The sequence below is a fragment of the Melanerpes formicivorus genome, unplaced genomic scaffold, assembly GCF_026170545.1.
Source record: "Melanerpes formicivorus ecotype bairdi unplaced genomic scaffold, bMelFor1.0.p_v2 SCAF_1, whole genome shotgun sequence".
In the NCBI taxonomy this organism is placed as follows: domain Eukaryota; kingdom Metazoa; phylum Chordata; class Aves; order Piciformes; family Picidae; genus Melanerpes; species Melanerpes formicivorus.
Window position 1 is genome coordinate 53,582,015 of NW_027142353.1, and position 18,061 is coordinate 53,600,075.

General features: G+C 41.1%; 1 protein-coding gene across 1 annotated transcript in view; it reads left to right on the top strand.

The window, feature by feature from the left end:
* The first annotated feature begins 3,566 nt into the window (after window positions 1–3,566).
* The window catches only part of USP12 (ubiquitin specific peptidase 12), a 36,247-nt gene continuing 21,752 nt past the window's right edge, over window positions 3,567–18,061 (top strand). Inside the window, exons 1-2 of the mRNA XM_068143534.1 lie at window positions 3,567–3,908; window positions 15,168–15,248. Of these exons, the coding sequence (XP_067999635.1) occupies window positions 3,861–3,908; window positions 15,168–15,248 (129 nt within the window). The 5' untranslated portion in view covers window positions 3,567–3,860. The remainder of the gene's footprint in view (window positions 3,909–15,167; window positions 15,249–18,061) is intronic.

Below are 18,061 nucleotides of genomic sequence, written 5' to 3' on the forward strand. Positions count from 1 at the left end.
TCAGGTGGATCTTCTCTCCCCTGTCATACAAGATATGACATATATATATTCTCAGAAAGGGTTAGTTACCATACTGATCTATATGCACTACAGTCACTCTGTTGCTGTTTTCACAGCTCTGTCTCCTCAAGCATACACAGACACATGCACAATCCTGGTCTACCCATTTTGGTTTTCCTTAGCTTGTCAAGCACCTGGCATACTTAATTTGGGCTTAATGATGACAAATGATAATTTCCAGTTCTTTTATGTATTTCCTCGTATTTTACCTCATTTTAACAGTATCACAGTATCACAGTATCACTTAGGTTGGAAAGGACCTCGGGGATCATCGAGTCCAACCTATCAACACAGACCCCATGACTAGACCATGGCACCAAGTGCCACGTCCAGTCTCCCCTTGAACGCCTCCAGGTCGATGACTCAACCACCTCCCTGGGCAACCTGTTCCAATGACGAATTACTCGCTCGGTGAAGAACTTCCTCCTCACCTCGTGTCTAAACCTCCCCTGGCGCAGCTTGAGACTGTGTCCTCTTGTTCTGGTGCTGGTTGCCTGGGAGAAGAGGCCAACCCCTTCCTGGCTACAACCACCCTTCAGGCAGTTGTAGAGGGCAATGAGGTCTCCCCTGAGCCTCCTCTTCTCCAGGCTAAACAATCCCAGCTCCCTCAGCCTCTCCTCATAGGGCTTGTGTTCAAGGCCTCTCACCAGCCTTGTTGCCCTTCTCTGGACACACTCAAGTGTTTCGATGTCCTTCTTAAACTGAGGGGCCCAGAACTGAACACAGTACTCAAGGTGCGGCCTAACCAGAGCAGAGTACAGGGGCACAATGACCTCCCTGCTCCTGCTGGCCACACTATTCCTAATGCAGGCCAGGATGCCATTGGCCCTCCTGGCCACCTGGGCACACTGCTGGCTCATATTCAGGCGGCTGTCGATCAGCACACCCAGGTCCCTCTCTGTTTGGGAGCTCTCCAGCCACTCCGACCCCAGCCTGTAGCTCTGCATGGGATTGCCATAGCCAAAGTGCAGCACTCGGCACTTGGACTTGTTGAAAGCCATCCCATTGGACTCTGCCCATCTGTCCAGTCGGTCGAGGTCCCTCTGCAGAGCCTTTCTACCCTCTAACTGACTAACATCTGCCCCTAACTTTGTGTCATCTGCAAACTTGTTGATGACTGACTCTACCCCTTCATCTAGATCATCAACGAATATGTTGAAGAGCACAGGGCCCAGCACTGATCCCTGGGGGACACCACTGGTGACTGGCCTCCAGCTGGATGTGGCATCGTTCACTACCACTCTCTGGGCCCAGCCCTCCAGCCAGTTCCTAACCCAGCACAGAGTGTAATGGTCCAATCCACGGGCTGACAGCTTAGTCAGCAGTTTGCTGTGGGGGACGGTGTCAAAGGCCTTGCTGAAGTCTAGGTAGACCACATCCACAGGCCTCCCCACATCCACCAGGCGGGTCACCTGATCATAGAAAGAGAGCAGGTTGGAGAGGCAGGATCTGCCCTTCCTGAATCCATTTGTACACAGTGAACAGTGTACAAAGTATCTCTGTAATTCCTCTCATTCTATGTAGCAAGAGTTCAGTTTGCTCATAACACAGCATCTCAGCTTACATGGCACTTAAGAAAATAATCACTCTTTCTCTATATTGCTAATTTAGCATCTTCCCAGCTCCTCTCCTTAGTCTCCAGCCCACACCTGTCAGATGCAGGCCAGCACAGCCATATATCCCCAATTATTTTAGAAATGTAGCCCTATACTCCATGATATCTACATTTTCCATTGGAGCACTTCACATTACTTTGCTTTCTTTTTCCAATGTATGGGCAGGAGAAACTTTGATACAATCTCTGATATTCTATTCGAGTACCTTTCAAGATTCTTGCAGTTTCTGTGGCCTGTACTTGATGCCACTTAATTGGTTTGAAACCGTATTGCCTTGTAGATAATCTTATAAGCTTCTGCAACACTGCAATTGCTTTTTGTGGTTTTGCTCTGGGGAGACAGCATGCTAGCATATTTTCCTTGTGCCATTTTGTGAACACTTCATCCACTTTGGATTACACAGGCGTTATCTTGTAGCATGTCTGATGAACACTGTAAGGAATGGTGCTGCAGATATATCTCACAGCTTTGTATTTCAGCAGATGGACTGCTGGATAGCTGAAGGTTTGACACTTCTAACTGGCCAAATAGCAGTTTGTGGTTTTTTTGCACCTAAGCGGCCAATCCACTTCTTTAGTTTCTATTCTTTCCCGTTCCCCAGTGCTGTCCTCCCCCATGGTTTCTGTGGCAACAGTTTCTGAATGTAGTCATCCAAGAGGTACTCATTTTCTCAAATACTATACTTTTGAAATATATGCTTCTAGACCACAGATATTATTTAAAAGAATTGCTTGAGGATATTTCAGGTTTCTCTAAAGGGATTGGTTATAAAATCTTCTAAGGTTGTATTCTTTATGTTTTAGTTGAAGGAAAACTATTTCAATTAATTCCATTACTGAAGAATATATAATCTGAACATGAATATCATGATCTAATATTATAGATGTTAATATTTTTTTTAACAGTGAAAGGATGCATTTATGATCTAGGCTTTATGTGTATATGCATTATTCTTGGTAATAATGCATCTCAAGCTGCTAGATCTTTCCCACATATGGGGAAAAAAAAGAGCAGGACATATATCTTAGCTAGCTTTAGACTTCTTCAATGCAGACATCAACATCTTGAATATGTCATCCATATTTCTGTTATAGTCTGCAGGCAAACAGGCACATCTGAGTGATTCATCTTGTTCCCAAGTAGATGCTTTAGGTAGTTGATATAAATGACTGCTGTACAGATCAGCTTTATTTTCCATTATGTCTGAGGCTGAGGCAGGCAAATCCCACACTCACCAAAGAGCTGGTGATGTAGAGACAAAGCAAGGAGAGGAGGAATTCATAGCTGCGTTCCTCTCCACATCCCGCTCTTCCTCGGAGGGCTGCCCTAGGAATGGCTTTGACAAGGCAACTGCTGCTTCAGATGCGTGAAGTCACTCTGAAGTTAGCTTGGCGTTAGAGTAATTATTTTGATATGAGGCAAAAGTTTTCTTAGCTTTGTTATTTAACTGCTTTTCCCGTTTGGGTTGAAGTTATTCCCACGCACTCCCCGAACGTCTCGGGGCCGCTCAGCACTTGCACTAAGGGAACATCCCAACTCCCGGCGCCACACTTTCAATGCCAGCGCGTACCCACCAGTGACTACCCGTTAGATTTCAACCCTAGGGCCACACAAGGAAGTATAAAAAGCAAAGCATGTGCGGGGAGACCAACCAGGCACAACCCTCGCACCCAGCGCCAGCACCCTAAAGGCCGCCACGCCGCGATACAACACCCCACCAGCGGACGAAACCTCGCCCCTGTCAAGAGCCTTGCCCGCAGCCCCGCTCCGCCCCTCGGTGCCGCGCATGCCTGCTGGGCGGCGGGAGGTGGCGGCGGGGCGGAGACAGGCCGGGAGCGGAGCCGGCCAGGGGGCGGAGAGGAGCGGGCCGCGGGCCGGTGACCCGGCGGCGCGCGGGCCCGGCGGGAGGTGGGGCCGGGCGGAGTCAGGCGAGGCGGGCGTGCCGCGGGCTCGCGGAGTGCTGGCGGCGCGCGGGGAGATAGGGAGCGAGCCTCTGGCGCCGGGTGGGAGCCGCGCGCCCGACCGTTGCGGGGGGCGCGCGCGCCCCGCGGCGGGCGCTGGCGGGGGCGGCGGGGTCTGCCCCCGTCTCCTGCCCTTCCGTCCCTTCTCCTCCTACTCCCGTCCGGCCCAGCCCGGCTCCGCTCCGCTCGGCGCTGTGATTGGGCGGAAGATGGCGCTGGGCGGATGGAAATCCTAATGACAGTCTCCAAAATCGCCTCTATCTGTACCATGGTGAGTGAGGGGCTTGGGTCGGGGCGGACCTCTCTAGACCCACCGGCTCCCCGGGGACGGGGTCTCGGGGCAGTGGAAGGGGCTATGCGAAGGCGTGCGAGGGGCGGGTGACGGGGGAGGCTGGGTTTGCGTAGCGCCCGGCGGTGGGTGGTGCGGCGGCGGGGGGCCGGGGTGGCGGGGAGGCGTCCCTGGCTCGGGAGTGCTGCCGTGGGTGGGAATCGGGTTAATCGGCTTTGGGAGACTCAACCTTGATGCAGGCGCTGATGGGATTGAGTTGGGTTGGGAGCGAAGGGAGAATCCTGACTGTGAACGGGATAGGAGTACGGGGTGACGGAGCACAGGTTTTCACCGAAGCGTGCCAAAAGCTGTGAGGAATAGCTTTAGGACACTGCCTCGAGTTGGGGGTTGCTTGTTGCAGGTGTGTTGTTTTTAGGGCAGGGTTTCTAGAAGCGCCCTCCTTCTCCCGATGCAGTTGATAATTGTCCCCAGCTCTCCGAATACTTGACTCGGGTGGCGGGGCTGTAATCGCCTTGCCTCTTGGCGGTCGGGTGCTCCTCTGGTTACCCGAAAAAGTGTGAGCATCCCTCGTGATCCGTTCAGCCAAGCACGCTCCGCGCCTTGGCATATAATCTGACTTGTTTGCATCGATCCAGGTTCTGATACGAGGCTTCTTCCAGTGATTGCTTTTTCATTTCTCTCGTGATAAATTACAGCTATAAGCGGATACACAGATGTGTTAATGCTCTCTGGGGTTTGTTTAAAGAGGGGTGGGGGGCTCAGTGGAGTCACTGATGGAAGAATACTAATTTTAGGAAGAAAATAACCCCTTAGTAGAATTTACTACTTGAGATGAACGAGATGTACTGATGGTTCGTACCTACAGATCTTTCATTTGTGCACTTTTCTATCTGTGGCCAAATGAAAATTCTTGTTCTCAAGGGGAAGGGAAGAAATGGTTAGGGGGGAAAAATACACTTTGGCTACTAGTTTGTTAATTTGCTGAATTGGGATTATAATCCCGTGTAACATCAAACAGTGGGAAACGCTTTCATTGTATGTTATTGGAAACTGATTTATGGTTTTCATAAATCTTGCTGCAGAGAGGCTCTAACATCTCAAACACACATTTTGGAGATGGCCTACGAGAATATCAAACGAGTGTCTGTGGGCCCATAGGGGGAGATTGCTCAGATGGTTGTTGATCAGATGGGAGTTTTTTGTGATATGGGAGATTGTATCTCCTTGTTTGAATTTGGGAATTCTGTCTTCTTGAATCCATGAGTGGTATGCTAAGAGCTTTATGTGGCCAAATGTTGTGGGCCAGGAGTATTTCAGGAGTTTCCATTCTCTGCAGTAGTTAGATTTTTAGGCTAGACAGTGTGATTGATCCTCAACTGGGACAATCTCATTTTATTGCAATTCTAGCTAACATCTTTACACCCACAGTTGACCACATGCCTTTGTGTCAATGTAAATGTAGTGCTGGCCTTTTGATTTAGGACCGGTATGGGGCCTCACTTCAGCTTCTGGACAGCATGGAAACTGTAGGTCTGGACTGGCCAGGCAGCTAGTTTAAGATTATTCTGTATGCATGCTTATTAGAAATGACATTATGTCACTGACATATAGGTCAATCCTGAAATATTTTTTTTTCCAGCTAGAAATTTTCTTATGATTAACCAAAGTGTCTATATCCGTGAAGCTGAAACTCTGAAAACAATTAGGTGGTTATTATTATTATCTGCCCAATCATAATTGTGTGCACTGAGGTGGATAAACTCCAGGCATAAGATTTTGCCTTTCTCTTTCTGATGCATGAAATTTAGTAGTACTGTGAGATGGGATGCCTGGCATAAGATACCTGCTGTAAAAGTTTTTTCAATGCTTAATAGATAATCTAAGATAGTGCATAACAATATTTCAGTAAAAACAGTGTGATGAAGCACTTGGCATTCACTGTGGAGTTGTTTAGAACAATGTGGTATGGTAAGGCAGATCTTTTTAATGAGAGTCATATACTCATGTTTAAACATATATTTTGCAAAACCAGAAAGAGCTATATAATTGCTGAGTAATGCTGTTGGGTTGTTTTTGTTGTTTTTGTTGTTTGGGTTTTTTCCCCCCCTGGCAATTCTTCTTTGTGTCAACCCACTTGGTACCCAGTTTGGTAAACTGCCAGACAACTTCCTAAACATTCTTACAAGTTTTTCTTGCCTTTCCCCATGCCTCTTACAAGAACTCTCAGGCTGTTGCTTCTTTTCTTGTGTTTGGTTAGTACAAAAACACTAACAGGCAATTTTTGTCAAGAGACAGTTTGTGCCTATGCAAGCCTAAAGTGCACTTACACTTGCAATCTGTAACAGAGCAGTATGAACTATGTTAAAGAAGCTCTTCTATCACAGTCCTGCATGTCATGACTTCCTGGGTTCCAAATCCAAACTTCCTTCTCCTGACTGATGTATATTTTGAGCATCTTACCCTTGCCCAAATTCTGAATATTAGAAAGCAATATATTACATTTTACAGTATGGGCAAATTGTGTGGGTACAGTGAAAAGTGATATGCAGTATTTTTAGTTCTGTCTGCAAAGAGTGGGTTCTTTCATGTACTTCATTAGTCCATGGATCTATATTCTGGTGTTCAGACCAGTGATGGCAGAGCTCTTCCTGTAGTACTGGCTTCTAGTGTTGTATCCTCTTTGAGCTTCCTTTGACTTCTTTGCTTTGCATCACCACTCCCATGGTTCCTCATGCTGCACTAAGTCTTAATTAGAAGGCTGGATATTGTGGAAAAGCACTGGAAAATATCTTTGCCCTTGAGTGGTTGGCCACTGTTGCTGTTGCGAAACATGAGGTTAAAAGGTGTGGTCTTTTTTTTTAATAAATGTTTTTTGCAGTAAAAGCAAAACCATTTGGTCTCTTACCCTCATCCATACATTAAATTGCAGTCAAACTCTTACATGACTGAATTATATGGGTTTTTTTATGCATGGCTGGAAAGTGGTAAAGTAACCTGTGCTGACTGCAATGAAGATGTGCCCCAGGCCGTACTCACCATAAACCAGAGTTTGAATCTAGTACCTCTGTCTCGCTTCGGTTGTCTAACATCCAGCAAACACTTGCCACCAGTTGAGAGGTATCAAGTCTTATAGTAGCTGAAGCAAAGAGGAGACAATAATTATTTTTATAGCATAAAAGCTAGTAAAAGCCTCAAAGATGTCAGTCTCAGGTGTACAAAAGGAGTTGTAATGGTAGTAGTACTTGTTTTTCAGCGTTTCTTCTAGGAACTGTTGGATTATGTTAGCACAACCTGCAAAAGGTTAATGAATTTTAAAAGCTATGCTAATCTTGAAGCTGTAGCATTGGACTTGAAAATATTTTCTCCAGATTTCAGAGATTTATCTAGGTGTTCCCTTCTCTGCCCATTTAATATATAGGGTCAGTGTCACCTAATGTCATCAGTGATTGATATAGACCCCAGCACTGAAATAAAATGATAATTTGTAGCTAGCTGTTGATTGTATGATGTAACAGCATGCTATGACATGACAAGTTTGCATATCTTAGAATCCAAAGTTTTGTTTTATTTTTGAAAGAAGACTTTCAGAGTCACACTGAATAGTTGGCTGTTGTCCTTTTCCTGCCAGCCTTCTGTGTAAGGGTACTGACATCTGTACCCTTTTGCCCATTTTCAGGCACATTTGACAAGGGTGATGTGGTCATTACTGCTTAAGGAATTATTTGTTTATAATAGGGTTTTCAAACTGATTGTGAAATCCGCACTTAAGGTAAATTGATGTTTGCCAGACTTAGCAGTCAGCCAGAAATGGCTGTGATGTACTCACTCCTGTCCCTTCTAATTGCACTGTCTCCTCCAAAGCACAGATTATAATCCTTAAACGTTAATTGGTGATCAGGCTAACAGATTCCACAGGGAATCTGAGCACAGTAGACTCATGCTGGAACAAGTGAGAATTGAGGGTTACAGCAAGAACAGGAAAGTTGTGGAAAAAAAAGACCTTCAAAGTGAAGAGGTGATAGAAAAGAGAGCAGAGGAGGAGGAGGACTAAAATAACACAGAGAAAATGGCAGTGTTATAGTATTCTGTTGTCCTTCTGTCTGACATGCACATGTAGCAAGGTTGGCAAGAAGGAACATGTGCTGTGTCTCAGCCACAGCATTTCACTTTGGCATCATGACCTGAATCTGCCTTATCACTGGACTGGAATGTTTAGGCACATGTTGTGTTGTGTTAGTCCTGTTGCAAGGACATTAAATTTTGTCGAGGTATTTGTTTACTCAGTTGTAGTAAGAGCTTAAACCACAGCAGGGAAGTTCACTCATCTCTTGGAGCTCTTACAAGGAGAGTATTTCTGGATAAATATGACACTAAGATTAAAATGTGAATTTGGTGTTTGTCATCATCATTTTTGTAGATACAACATGCTACAATATGGTAATGAAAGAAAAGCCTCTACCTTTTGCTCTTTAAAAGACTGATTTTATGACACTACTTGGTATACTAATTAATTTAGACAAATTTGTTGTCAGTTTACATCCAAATATAAATTTAATTCCAATATAAAACAAATGTCAAGTATGAGACATGAAGCAAAAAATTCTGAAGATGTACAGCTATAAAGCAGTATTTATACCAGCACAGAGAATTATTTAGTTGATATATTGCTTAGATGGATAATTTCAATTATATGATTATTTCCCTCCCTTTTTGACCTTATGTATGTATCTATATATTCATCTTCCTTTGTCTCTAATCATGCTGACAGATTTTTTTTTACCTGTATCAGTGGAAATAGCTGATGCTATTGCTAAACAAAGCTTGAGTATTTAGGTTGGTCATTTATATAGTCTTTATATAATGAACCAGCTAATTCACATTAACACATCTAGGAGTGATTGTGTAAAAATGTGGTTAAAGGATCTATCCATTAACTGATATTGTCTAGGTTTCTCTTTGAAATCTGTTGGAAGGTTCTTTCAAGAGGATATAGAAGCTCTGTATAGGAAGTAACTTTGTTTCTCTAGCTTAGGAAGTTTGCTGAAGTTAAATGCTTTTAAAGTGATTTATTTTAATAGAGTCTATCTGATGTTTCAGTTGAGGAAAAGAAGAATAGTCTCAATCTCTTTGTAGCTGAGAACCAGAATGGTGTATTAACCTAAATAGACCAGAAGTAAGAAAAAACACATTTTGACCATTTTTCATAAACAAATTCTTTTTATAATTTCATGAAAATGAGAATTTATAAAAGCTACATGCTTGGTTTTATGAAAAAAGAAATTATGTGGCTTAAAAAAAAGCATGTAAAATACACCACAACATCCAGTTTATCAAGAAAAGTGATCAAGCAAATGTGTTCTGCTCCCTCCCTATTTTGGATGATATGGTAAGTCTGAGTTTTGTAAAAGATTACTATAATGCTTGTAACTGTCAGTATGTTTTTTAGGCATTGTAAGATTTCTAAGGTCATCCGAGATCCTCTTTTAAATATACCTCACAGACCTCCTATCCTGTTGCTAGTGCAATTCAACCATTAACTAAATATCTTTGAAGGTAATAGTTTTGATCTTTTGGGACCCCACTTAGTGTCATTATGCATGTGTTGTTCTGATGCTGTTGAAAACCCATTTGATTGGGGGAAACTAAAGCAAAGGCATATGATATCGTGAACATGTCGCCCCAGGAATTTTCTGGAATTACACACTGTAACTGTGTATGACTTAGATTGTTGGCAGTGGTTTATTTTTTATCAATATGATTGCATTCTGTGTTGGGAGAAGTAGACAAAGTCCATTTCATATCTGGCAGCAACTGAGGAAGACCTGTAGAAACATCATTACATCTTTCCATGTTTTTAAGATCTGTTCCATGGAAGAGCCAAGCCCAGAGGCGTAATTCTCAGTCTCAGCCTCATTTGTGAGAGTAACTTACCTATGACGTCGGTATGAAAAACAGAAGGAAGTATGACTGTCTCTGGTTGCTGTGAAGGAAAATAAGTTGTGTAAACAATGAGAATTATTGGATCCCACTCAGTATAATTCGCTTCTGCTTCCTGGGCTAGAAACGGTATCAAAAGAAATGCTTTTCCACTTTGGCTGTAGTCAAAACAGTTGGCATCAACTGATTTAATATGGTTATTCTGTTTGCTCTTATTCCTGATGCATATAAATGCATGGAAAGTATGAATTCACCTATTCAGAGAAAACATAACTGGAAGAATAGCATCATGTATTTCTTCTTTAATGGAAGACTCCATCAGTCACAGTGCATTGATTAGTTTAAGCTATGAAAATCATACCTTGACTAGTGGCACAAGTAAGGATGAGAGTTGTAATAAATGGCACAAAGAAAAAGTCCTTAACCCACAACAACTAATAAATGAATGTATCTATACTGAGATTTAGTTTTGCAAATTATAAACATTCAATTTTGCACTCATAATGTTTTGGGGTTTTTTTTGTTCATGAAAACATTGCTGTTACTGAGTTTTCCTTTTACTTGTTATGATTTTCTGTCACTAGAAAGAAGAAAAGGTCTGTTTCAGGTTTTTTATGATTGTTCACTTACCTATAGCTGAGGTTCAGGTTGGATGTTAGGAAGAAGTTCTATACAGAAAGAGTGATTGCCCATTGGAATGGGCTGCCCAGGGAGGTGGTGGAGTCGCCGTCATTGGAGGTGTTCAGGAGGAGACTTGCTGGGGTGCTTGGTGCCATGGGTTAGCTGTTTGGGTGGGTTGGATTGGTTGCTGGGTTGGACACGATGATCTTGTAGGTCTCTTCCAACCTGGTTTGGTTTATTCTAATAAAGGTTTATTCTAATAAACCTATGTAACATAGTTGAGTTATGTGAGACTTCATTGTTACTTGCATTTTTGAGGTAGGTGGAGAGCATTGTAGGGAAGGGTTTAGCATAGTGCATGTGTGAAGGGGGAAGATGAATCTTCAGAATTTTGACAAATGTATGTTGCAAGGTAAACTTCTTTTAAAGGTGGCATTTTTTGTTTTAGTCAGGAAATTTACAACTCAATAAAGCTGTTACAGCAAACTACTGAAAAGATGACCCAAGAAGTTATCAATTGATGTTTATTCTAGAAAGGGATAAATCAAACCTGCCCAGATACATCTCATCCCAGTAAGACTAACACTAGTGTGATCTTCAAAGCACATTAGGTTTGTTATGGATCCTGCCTGCTAGGTTGGATGATAACAAAAAGGCAGGACACTAAAACTACTTTGCCTGCTGCTGACTCGGTTTTAAATAGTATTGTCAATACAGGGTGGGGTTTTTTTCCCTTTCCCCCCTCCCCACCCCTTTAAATGAGTGCCAGGTACATTTTCCTTACTGCTTTAAGTAGTGTGTGTGTAGTTCTGAAGTGATTCTCCCAGGCATCCCAATTTACTGTACTTTATTTCACATCTTGGAGTGGTGGTCTTAAGAGTGGCACAAACTGGATTTCTTGTGGAGGACACTAAATTGAGCAACATAGTTCAGCTGCAGCTGGGTGTTCAGTCACAGAGCCAGTCTAGAAATAATATGGCAAAGCCTCTCTGAAACCCGAAGTGTGTATGGCAGATTATCAGCACCAACAGGTTGACTCCAGTTAGCTTATCCATACCTTAGCTGCTAATATATCTCAGGGGTACTAGTGTGGTGTAGCACCACTATAGTGTGACCTCTAAGGCAATAATAAAAGCAGAAATGGCATTTAATGATATTATTGCTCTAGTAAATGAAAAACTAAACAAAGCCCCATTATATGTCTGCACTTTAATTGTTTTCCATTTTCCATTGAAATGCATAACATCGTGGTGGTTTTAATTTGCTTTCGAACTTTGGGAGAATATATAGCTGTAAAAGTTAAAAAATGGAAAGATTCAACTGTACTACACTTTCTTTTTCCTCTGTATTTACTGGACTTTGATTCTACTAAAGCGAAATAAAACATCTATTTGGTTGATGTTAAATGTATTAATTTATAGAAGCCTCAAGCTCTTTTGAAAACAAAAGTTGAGAAACTTAAGGGCCTTCATAGTAAGCATGGATTCTTATCCCTTCATTAAAAATTGGTATCTTAGGGGATATTTGATAAATCCAGCAGTACAACCATTTTAATTTGCTGGGGAGATAATAAATGTTCAACTGATTTGAACACGGTTAAACTAAGATCACTCGTTATTTATCTCATATCAGTTTAAACACACAATGAAGTGTACAGTAGTTCAGCTTTGCACTTAACTTTCATGATACCCAATAACATTCTTTTATAATGGTTTGATACTTAAGCATTGTTTCCAGGATCATTTTCAATAACAAATAAAGCTGAATCTTGTTTTCATATTGTTTTCTTGTACACACACCTTAGCTGCTCAACTTCCTTCCCACTTTGAAAACATATATTGGTTAACTATGACAAATACTTCTTCTATATGCCTCTGTATAATTATCTTTGTGCTGAAAGGAGTGTAATGTAAGGCAGTGTTTGGTGATGTATAGGGTTTATACTGACATAGTGCAAAAACCAGTAAATGCCAGTACTATTGCAGTACTATTTTGGACTCCTTCCCACTTCTGGGTAATGACCTTCTGTGCTTCTGCTTAGAAGGGCTGGGAGAACTGGAGGTAGATAACTAACCAAAGTTGATGGTATTCTTTTCTGTTCCCTGCACATTGTCCAAGTCAAGTTGCTGTGTGGGAACTGAGCACCTATTGTGTGGGTTGTTCAGGTGAGCCTGCAAAAAAGAGATTCATTTTGAAATCTTCCCACATCCCAGTTAAGTGGCAGAGGAAGAAAGCCCATACTCTGCAACATACACCACAGCCTATAATCTCCCAAGTCTAGATCCCAAACCCAGTAAGTCTCTTTTGGCTGATGGAGAGTCGATACTATGATACTATGATAAGACTTAACTTCTCCCTTAAACCTCTCCTGTTTTCTTGTCCAAAAGATAATATGGTACCATAATAGCTGCTGTTGTCATAGTGCTTCCCTTATGGATCTGTATTTGCATGATGGAAGTGACAGATGGGACTGCTGATATGTACTGTAATAATGAATGGGAAACTTTGTGCAGCGAGGGATAGGTAGGTCTTAAAATAGCTTTTATAGGTCAGATATGAACATGCATCTTGGCATACTCCTTCAAGCCCCTGCTGCGTACTATATTTTTGCTCTATGCAACCAACACGCTGTGCATGGTATAAATGATTACTTTAGGAGGAGGAATAACATGCTTTATGACAGACAAAACGAGAGCTGTAGAGGGAAGTCTTAAATAGCTTGAGGGTTTTTATATCCGTCCTGGTTTGTAGTAATGAAACATTCATAAACAACTGCGTTGAAACATAGATAACGCTGTGCTTTGAAAGCATGTGATAATCTGAGCCTTGAATGAAACAGCCTTGAAAAAACCATAACAGTATTGGAGTATCTTAGCATGTCTGTCTTATTGTCAAGTCAGAATCTTTGTTGTGCTAGAAAAAACAGCGTCAAAGTTATACTGTAATGTTCTTCCTTCCAAAGAGAGATTAAAGTAGGTACTCCACCCTAGCTTCCAGAAGAGAGAGAATTTCCTCAAAACCTGCTCTTGGATTTATTTATTTTTAAAGAAGTTGGGATTTTAACAATAGGATAAAAGGCCTCCATGGTTCCTTTTCTCCTTGTTTATTTCTAAATATAATATCCGCCATGCCAGAGCTTGTGGGTGTATTTAATAAGGCTACAAAACGAAATATTCAGAAGTCATGGAGTGCTTTAATCTTAAGTGAGGGTTTATAGCCCTTTTCCTTACCACCAACATCACCATTTGAGAGCAGTTTCTGAAGTAGTAAGCCCTGCAGCCAAATCTCTGGTCAAGGAGGGGCTTTATCATACTGGATAATGGCAGGGGAGATGGCTGATGAAAAAAGCAGCTGGGGCCATGTTGTGAGTAGAGTGGAGCTGTGCTGTCTCCAGTGTGGAGTTGTGCTGTCCTTTCCTCTGTTCTGGTTAAGGTTGTTACCTCCTAATGGGCCTTTGTGTGTTTCCAGTTTCAGAACTACTTAGCTAGATTGTGTAAGTACTCTTAAGTTCTGCAGTACCTGCAGTCATGTCACGGCAGATACCACACAGTAGCATTTCATTTTAATTTTGCACATTTTGATACATTTTGACACAGATCTACTGTGAAAATAATACACACAGAATATTAAAAAAAGGTGTAATTTAATGAAAATACATGAAAATGATATAATTTGAAGAGAATTTTGAACCTAATGTATTTGGAAACACATACATCTAAGGTATTTTGGATTTTGTTGAAAGAATTTTCATGTGGTGTGCTGGTTTAAGACAGCCTGCTCTCAAGCAAGCTCCCCCCCGCCCCTCCAAAGATCAGGAGGGAAAGTAATGCAGAGATAAGGAGTTTAGTGAAAATAATACATTGTACAATTACCTTAGCCTGTTTAGAGAAAAGCATGTCAAAGGCAGAAGCAGCAGCAGAAGTCAAGGATAAAATGACCCCCCTCCCCAAAGTGCACAGCTAGCCCAGTGGAAAAGACCAACCCTGCAAACCGTAAACCAGAAGTAGCAACCAGAAACAGGAAGTCTCTTGTGTTACAATGTGAACTATAAGCTCCATCATACTTTGCTCCAGCCAGCACTTTAATTTTAAAACTGGTATGATGTCAGCATAGTATTGAATATTCATCTGTAGATCCAATTGGTTAAACCCATGACATGGTGGAAGAGTGTTAGGTTCTTTAGGTATGTAAGTTGTGGGGCTGAAGCCTTGCTTTCTGCTTTAAGACCCGCGTGAAATGCTTTTTGTGGACAGCCTAAACATCCTGAGAGTGCAATTAAACCTAGAATTTAAAGGACTGATTTTTCTGCATTTGTGGCTGATAACAATCCTGCCTACAAGCTTGCCTTTGCATTAGGCAATAGAGTAACTAAACAAGTTTGGTTAATGCACCTTGTATTATTGTTGAGCTGTGTCACGAACTTCACTTTCTGCTCACACCCCCTCCCTCCAGGATACAGACAGGAAAATGTTTCATCTGTTTCAGTATTTAGTCTGTGATTTACTTTTGTTTTCCTCCCTCCTGACTAGAGAGCGCTTCAGTGTAATGCAAGTTTAGAAACCCAAGTCTTATGGTTGATTTTGGACATTTTTCCTTGCCACAAAAACTTCACTTGTTGGTTTTTTTTCCCCCAGTGTGTAGATAATTGCAACACTAAACTTTACTGCTTTTCTTTTTTTCCAGGGCGCCAATGCCTCTGCTTTGGAGAAAGAGATTGGTCCAGAACAATTTCCAGTCAATGAGCACTACTTTGGTTTGGTTAATGTAAGTTTCATGACTTTGTTGCTTTGAATTACAAGACTGCAAGTAAGTGAACAATTAAAACTCTGAAAGATATGGTAATTGAATATAAAAATCATTGAAATGTGGTTCAATATTCAGTGTATTTGCTGAAATAATTGTTGACATGGAACTGTTTATTTAACACTTGATTTCATTTTAATCATTATAGGGCATTTGAAAAATAACTTTCTTGCTATTAAAATGTAAAAGTCTTATAAAATTAGCTGCCTAAAATATGTAGCTTGTTTTTCACAATACACCAATCAAAGTAAATAAATACAGTAAAATAATCTGACTGACTGTGACAATCTGTTCACACGTGCTATTTGCATTAGGGTTTTTGAAAACACTGAGCCCAAAGAGGAAACAAGTGGTGGGACTAAAATATATTGAATTGTTTAATTCCATCATCAGTTTTAAAGAGCTATTTAAATCTTAATATCTGGTGTTACCCACAAAACGTGGGTATCTTGTGAGAAATGGCATTGTTCTGAAATTAAATACTGCTTTCTTTGTTGGGGCTTCAGAAAGCACATATTTAAACCAAGCTGGTTTAACAGGAACTTCCTTAATGAAAGTAATTATTTCTCGTGCTGGTCTGCTTCTCTCTGTCTCTGCCTTCAGGTTCTTAGCACTGAAAGTGGTTCAAGAGTCTGCAACCCAAGCATAGACTGTGTAGTCAGTAAACACTGATAAACTGATTTACATGCATCTCAAATGCCATGGAGTAGTAATTTTTTTCCTTTCTCATAAAAGCTCAGATACCTTCAAAATGACATATTCTTTTATCTGAAAAGAGGAAATACAGTAGTTTAACTATTAAGGTTTGTTGTTAATTCTGTAGCAGAGCTGAAGTTTTCCATCAAAGCTGTTTTCTTCTCAAATCTGTTAATTCTGTTCTCAGGTAACTTGTTTTCCAAATTTCTTGCCTAAGTTCAGGGAGAATTTAAGGTTTGACAGTAAAATTGTATTGTACACTTAATCTTGAAGTTTTACATATTTTGTTTCAATAAAGGACAATATTCCTATATATATATATATATAAAATGAATATCAACAAATTCTGGCTTTCTGTAGCCCAGAAGGAGAGGGAGATTTGAGGGGAGACTGGTTTTTAAGTCATCACCTGCAAACCGTACACATAAGAGGCAGGCAAGCTGAGATATCTGAGTGCTCTTAACTTTCTGTGTAATATAGGAATATTGCTTAATTTGGCTTTAAGCAATAAACTTTTATGGACCAAAAATCTTTGAGATGTAACAAATAGATGTACTGAAATCCATTTACTGTGGCATGCTGGTGCTGTGTGTTTCAGGTACAGTGGTTAGCTAAGGAAATTGAGTCCTGTTGTAGCACGAATGGTTTTCAGATTTGTTCTGCAGGCAGTTTTTACTAACACAGTATGTATATGCCTTGGATGTGCAGTAGGCTTGCAGAATTTATATCTGTGAAGAAAAGGAAAGGTAGTGACCTCTTCATAAGCAAACTGTGGCCAATGGCTCTTCAGAAAGAATGACAGAGCTAGTGATACTTAAGAAAACACAATAGATGATTAGATAGTAAATGAAGGGTGCTATTATACCAAGAAGTGATAGAAATCACACATTTTGCCTTCATTGATATCTCTAGTTGTTTCACACCAATTAAAAGAAGTGAAGCCCTTAGAGGTTCATTAGCATTTACTGCTAATTTTTTCTTATTTGTTTATTGATTTTTGTTTGTCCTAACTTTGTCCAGAGTAATGGAAAAAATGGTGATAATGTGGAAATCAATAGCTCTTTTCTCACTGCATGATAGCTAGCCATTTGATGTGCCTGGAATGCCAGGCAGGATTTTACATGAAGATGACAATTCTGAAGTAGAGATCTGTCAATGGTAAATGCAGAGTTTCTCTGGAGGTACTGTAAAAGATGGTAGAAGTGGTATCTTGTCTTCATCTTTCCAACAGACTCTAGGGATCATTCAGAGGATATGCTGAAAAAATTATTTGAGAGGTAAAAGAATTAAAAAAGGGCATTTGTGGAAAGCATATGGAAGACCAGATGGTTGATGGGATGTTTGATTCTATCAATAAAAGCTCTAAATGGAAAATTCAGCTTAGACTTGAAAGGAAATGCCATTCACTAAATCAGTAGGAAATATTTAAGATATGTGGTAAGATGAAAATGATAGTAATATGATGTCCCATGGACAATTGGGAGCAGCAAATCTGACTCTTTCCTGCTGTGTGCTGTAGTGCAAACTATTAAAATCTACATGTTTCTCAAATTAAATCAGTGATTTTATCCAATGAGTGTGAAATAATGGATGTTTTTCAATTTGTAAGAGCTATTCAGGTAGCACTTCAGCAGTTTACTAGGCTGTGTTTTGGAGAAATCCCAGTTACTGGTGTGATCCATTGCAGAGCTGCTGGTTCATTGGAGCTGGGAGGAACTCTAGTGCTACCTAAAGTCAGTGTTCTAAGCAGATCTAAGTTCCTGCAGGTCTCTTGTTAATTTTTGTGGATCTGTGGTTCAACAACCAAGCCTCAGTGAGTGTGTGGTGATTTTGTGGCAACTCTCCTGGCGGACGGTTTAAGGTACAAAATTACCAAATATTGGTCTTGCTTACTATCTTCTGTGTTACTCTGTGGCAGACTTCACAAGCATTTAATTAGACAGTGCAGTGTTTGTGCATCTTTTTGCAAGCGTGTTTCTGAGGCACTGCTAACTGTCAGGTGAAGGGAGAAGAAGGTGTATGTTGGCCAGGTCAGCAGGAGAGTAGAGCGCTGAAGGAGCAGAATTAGAAAGTGAAGC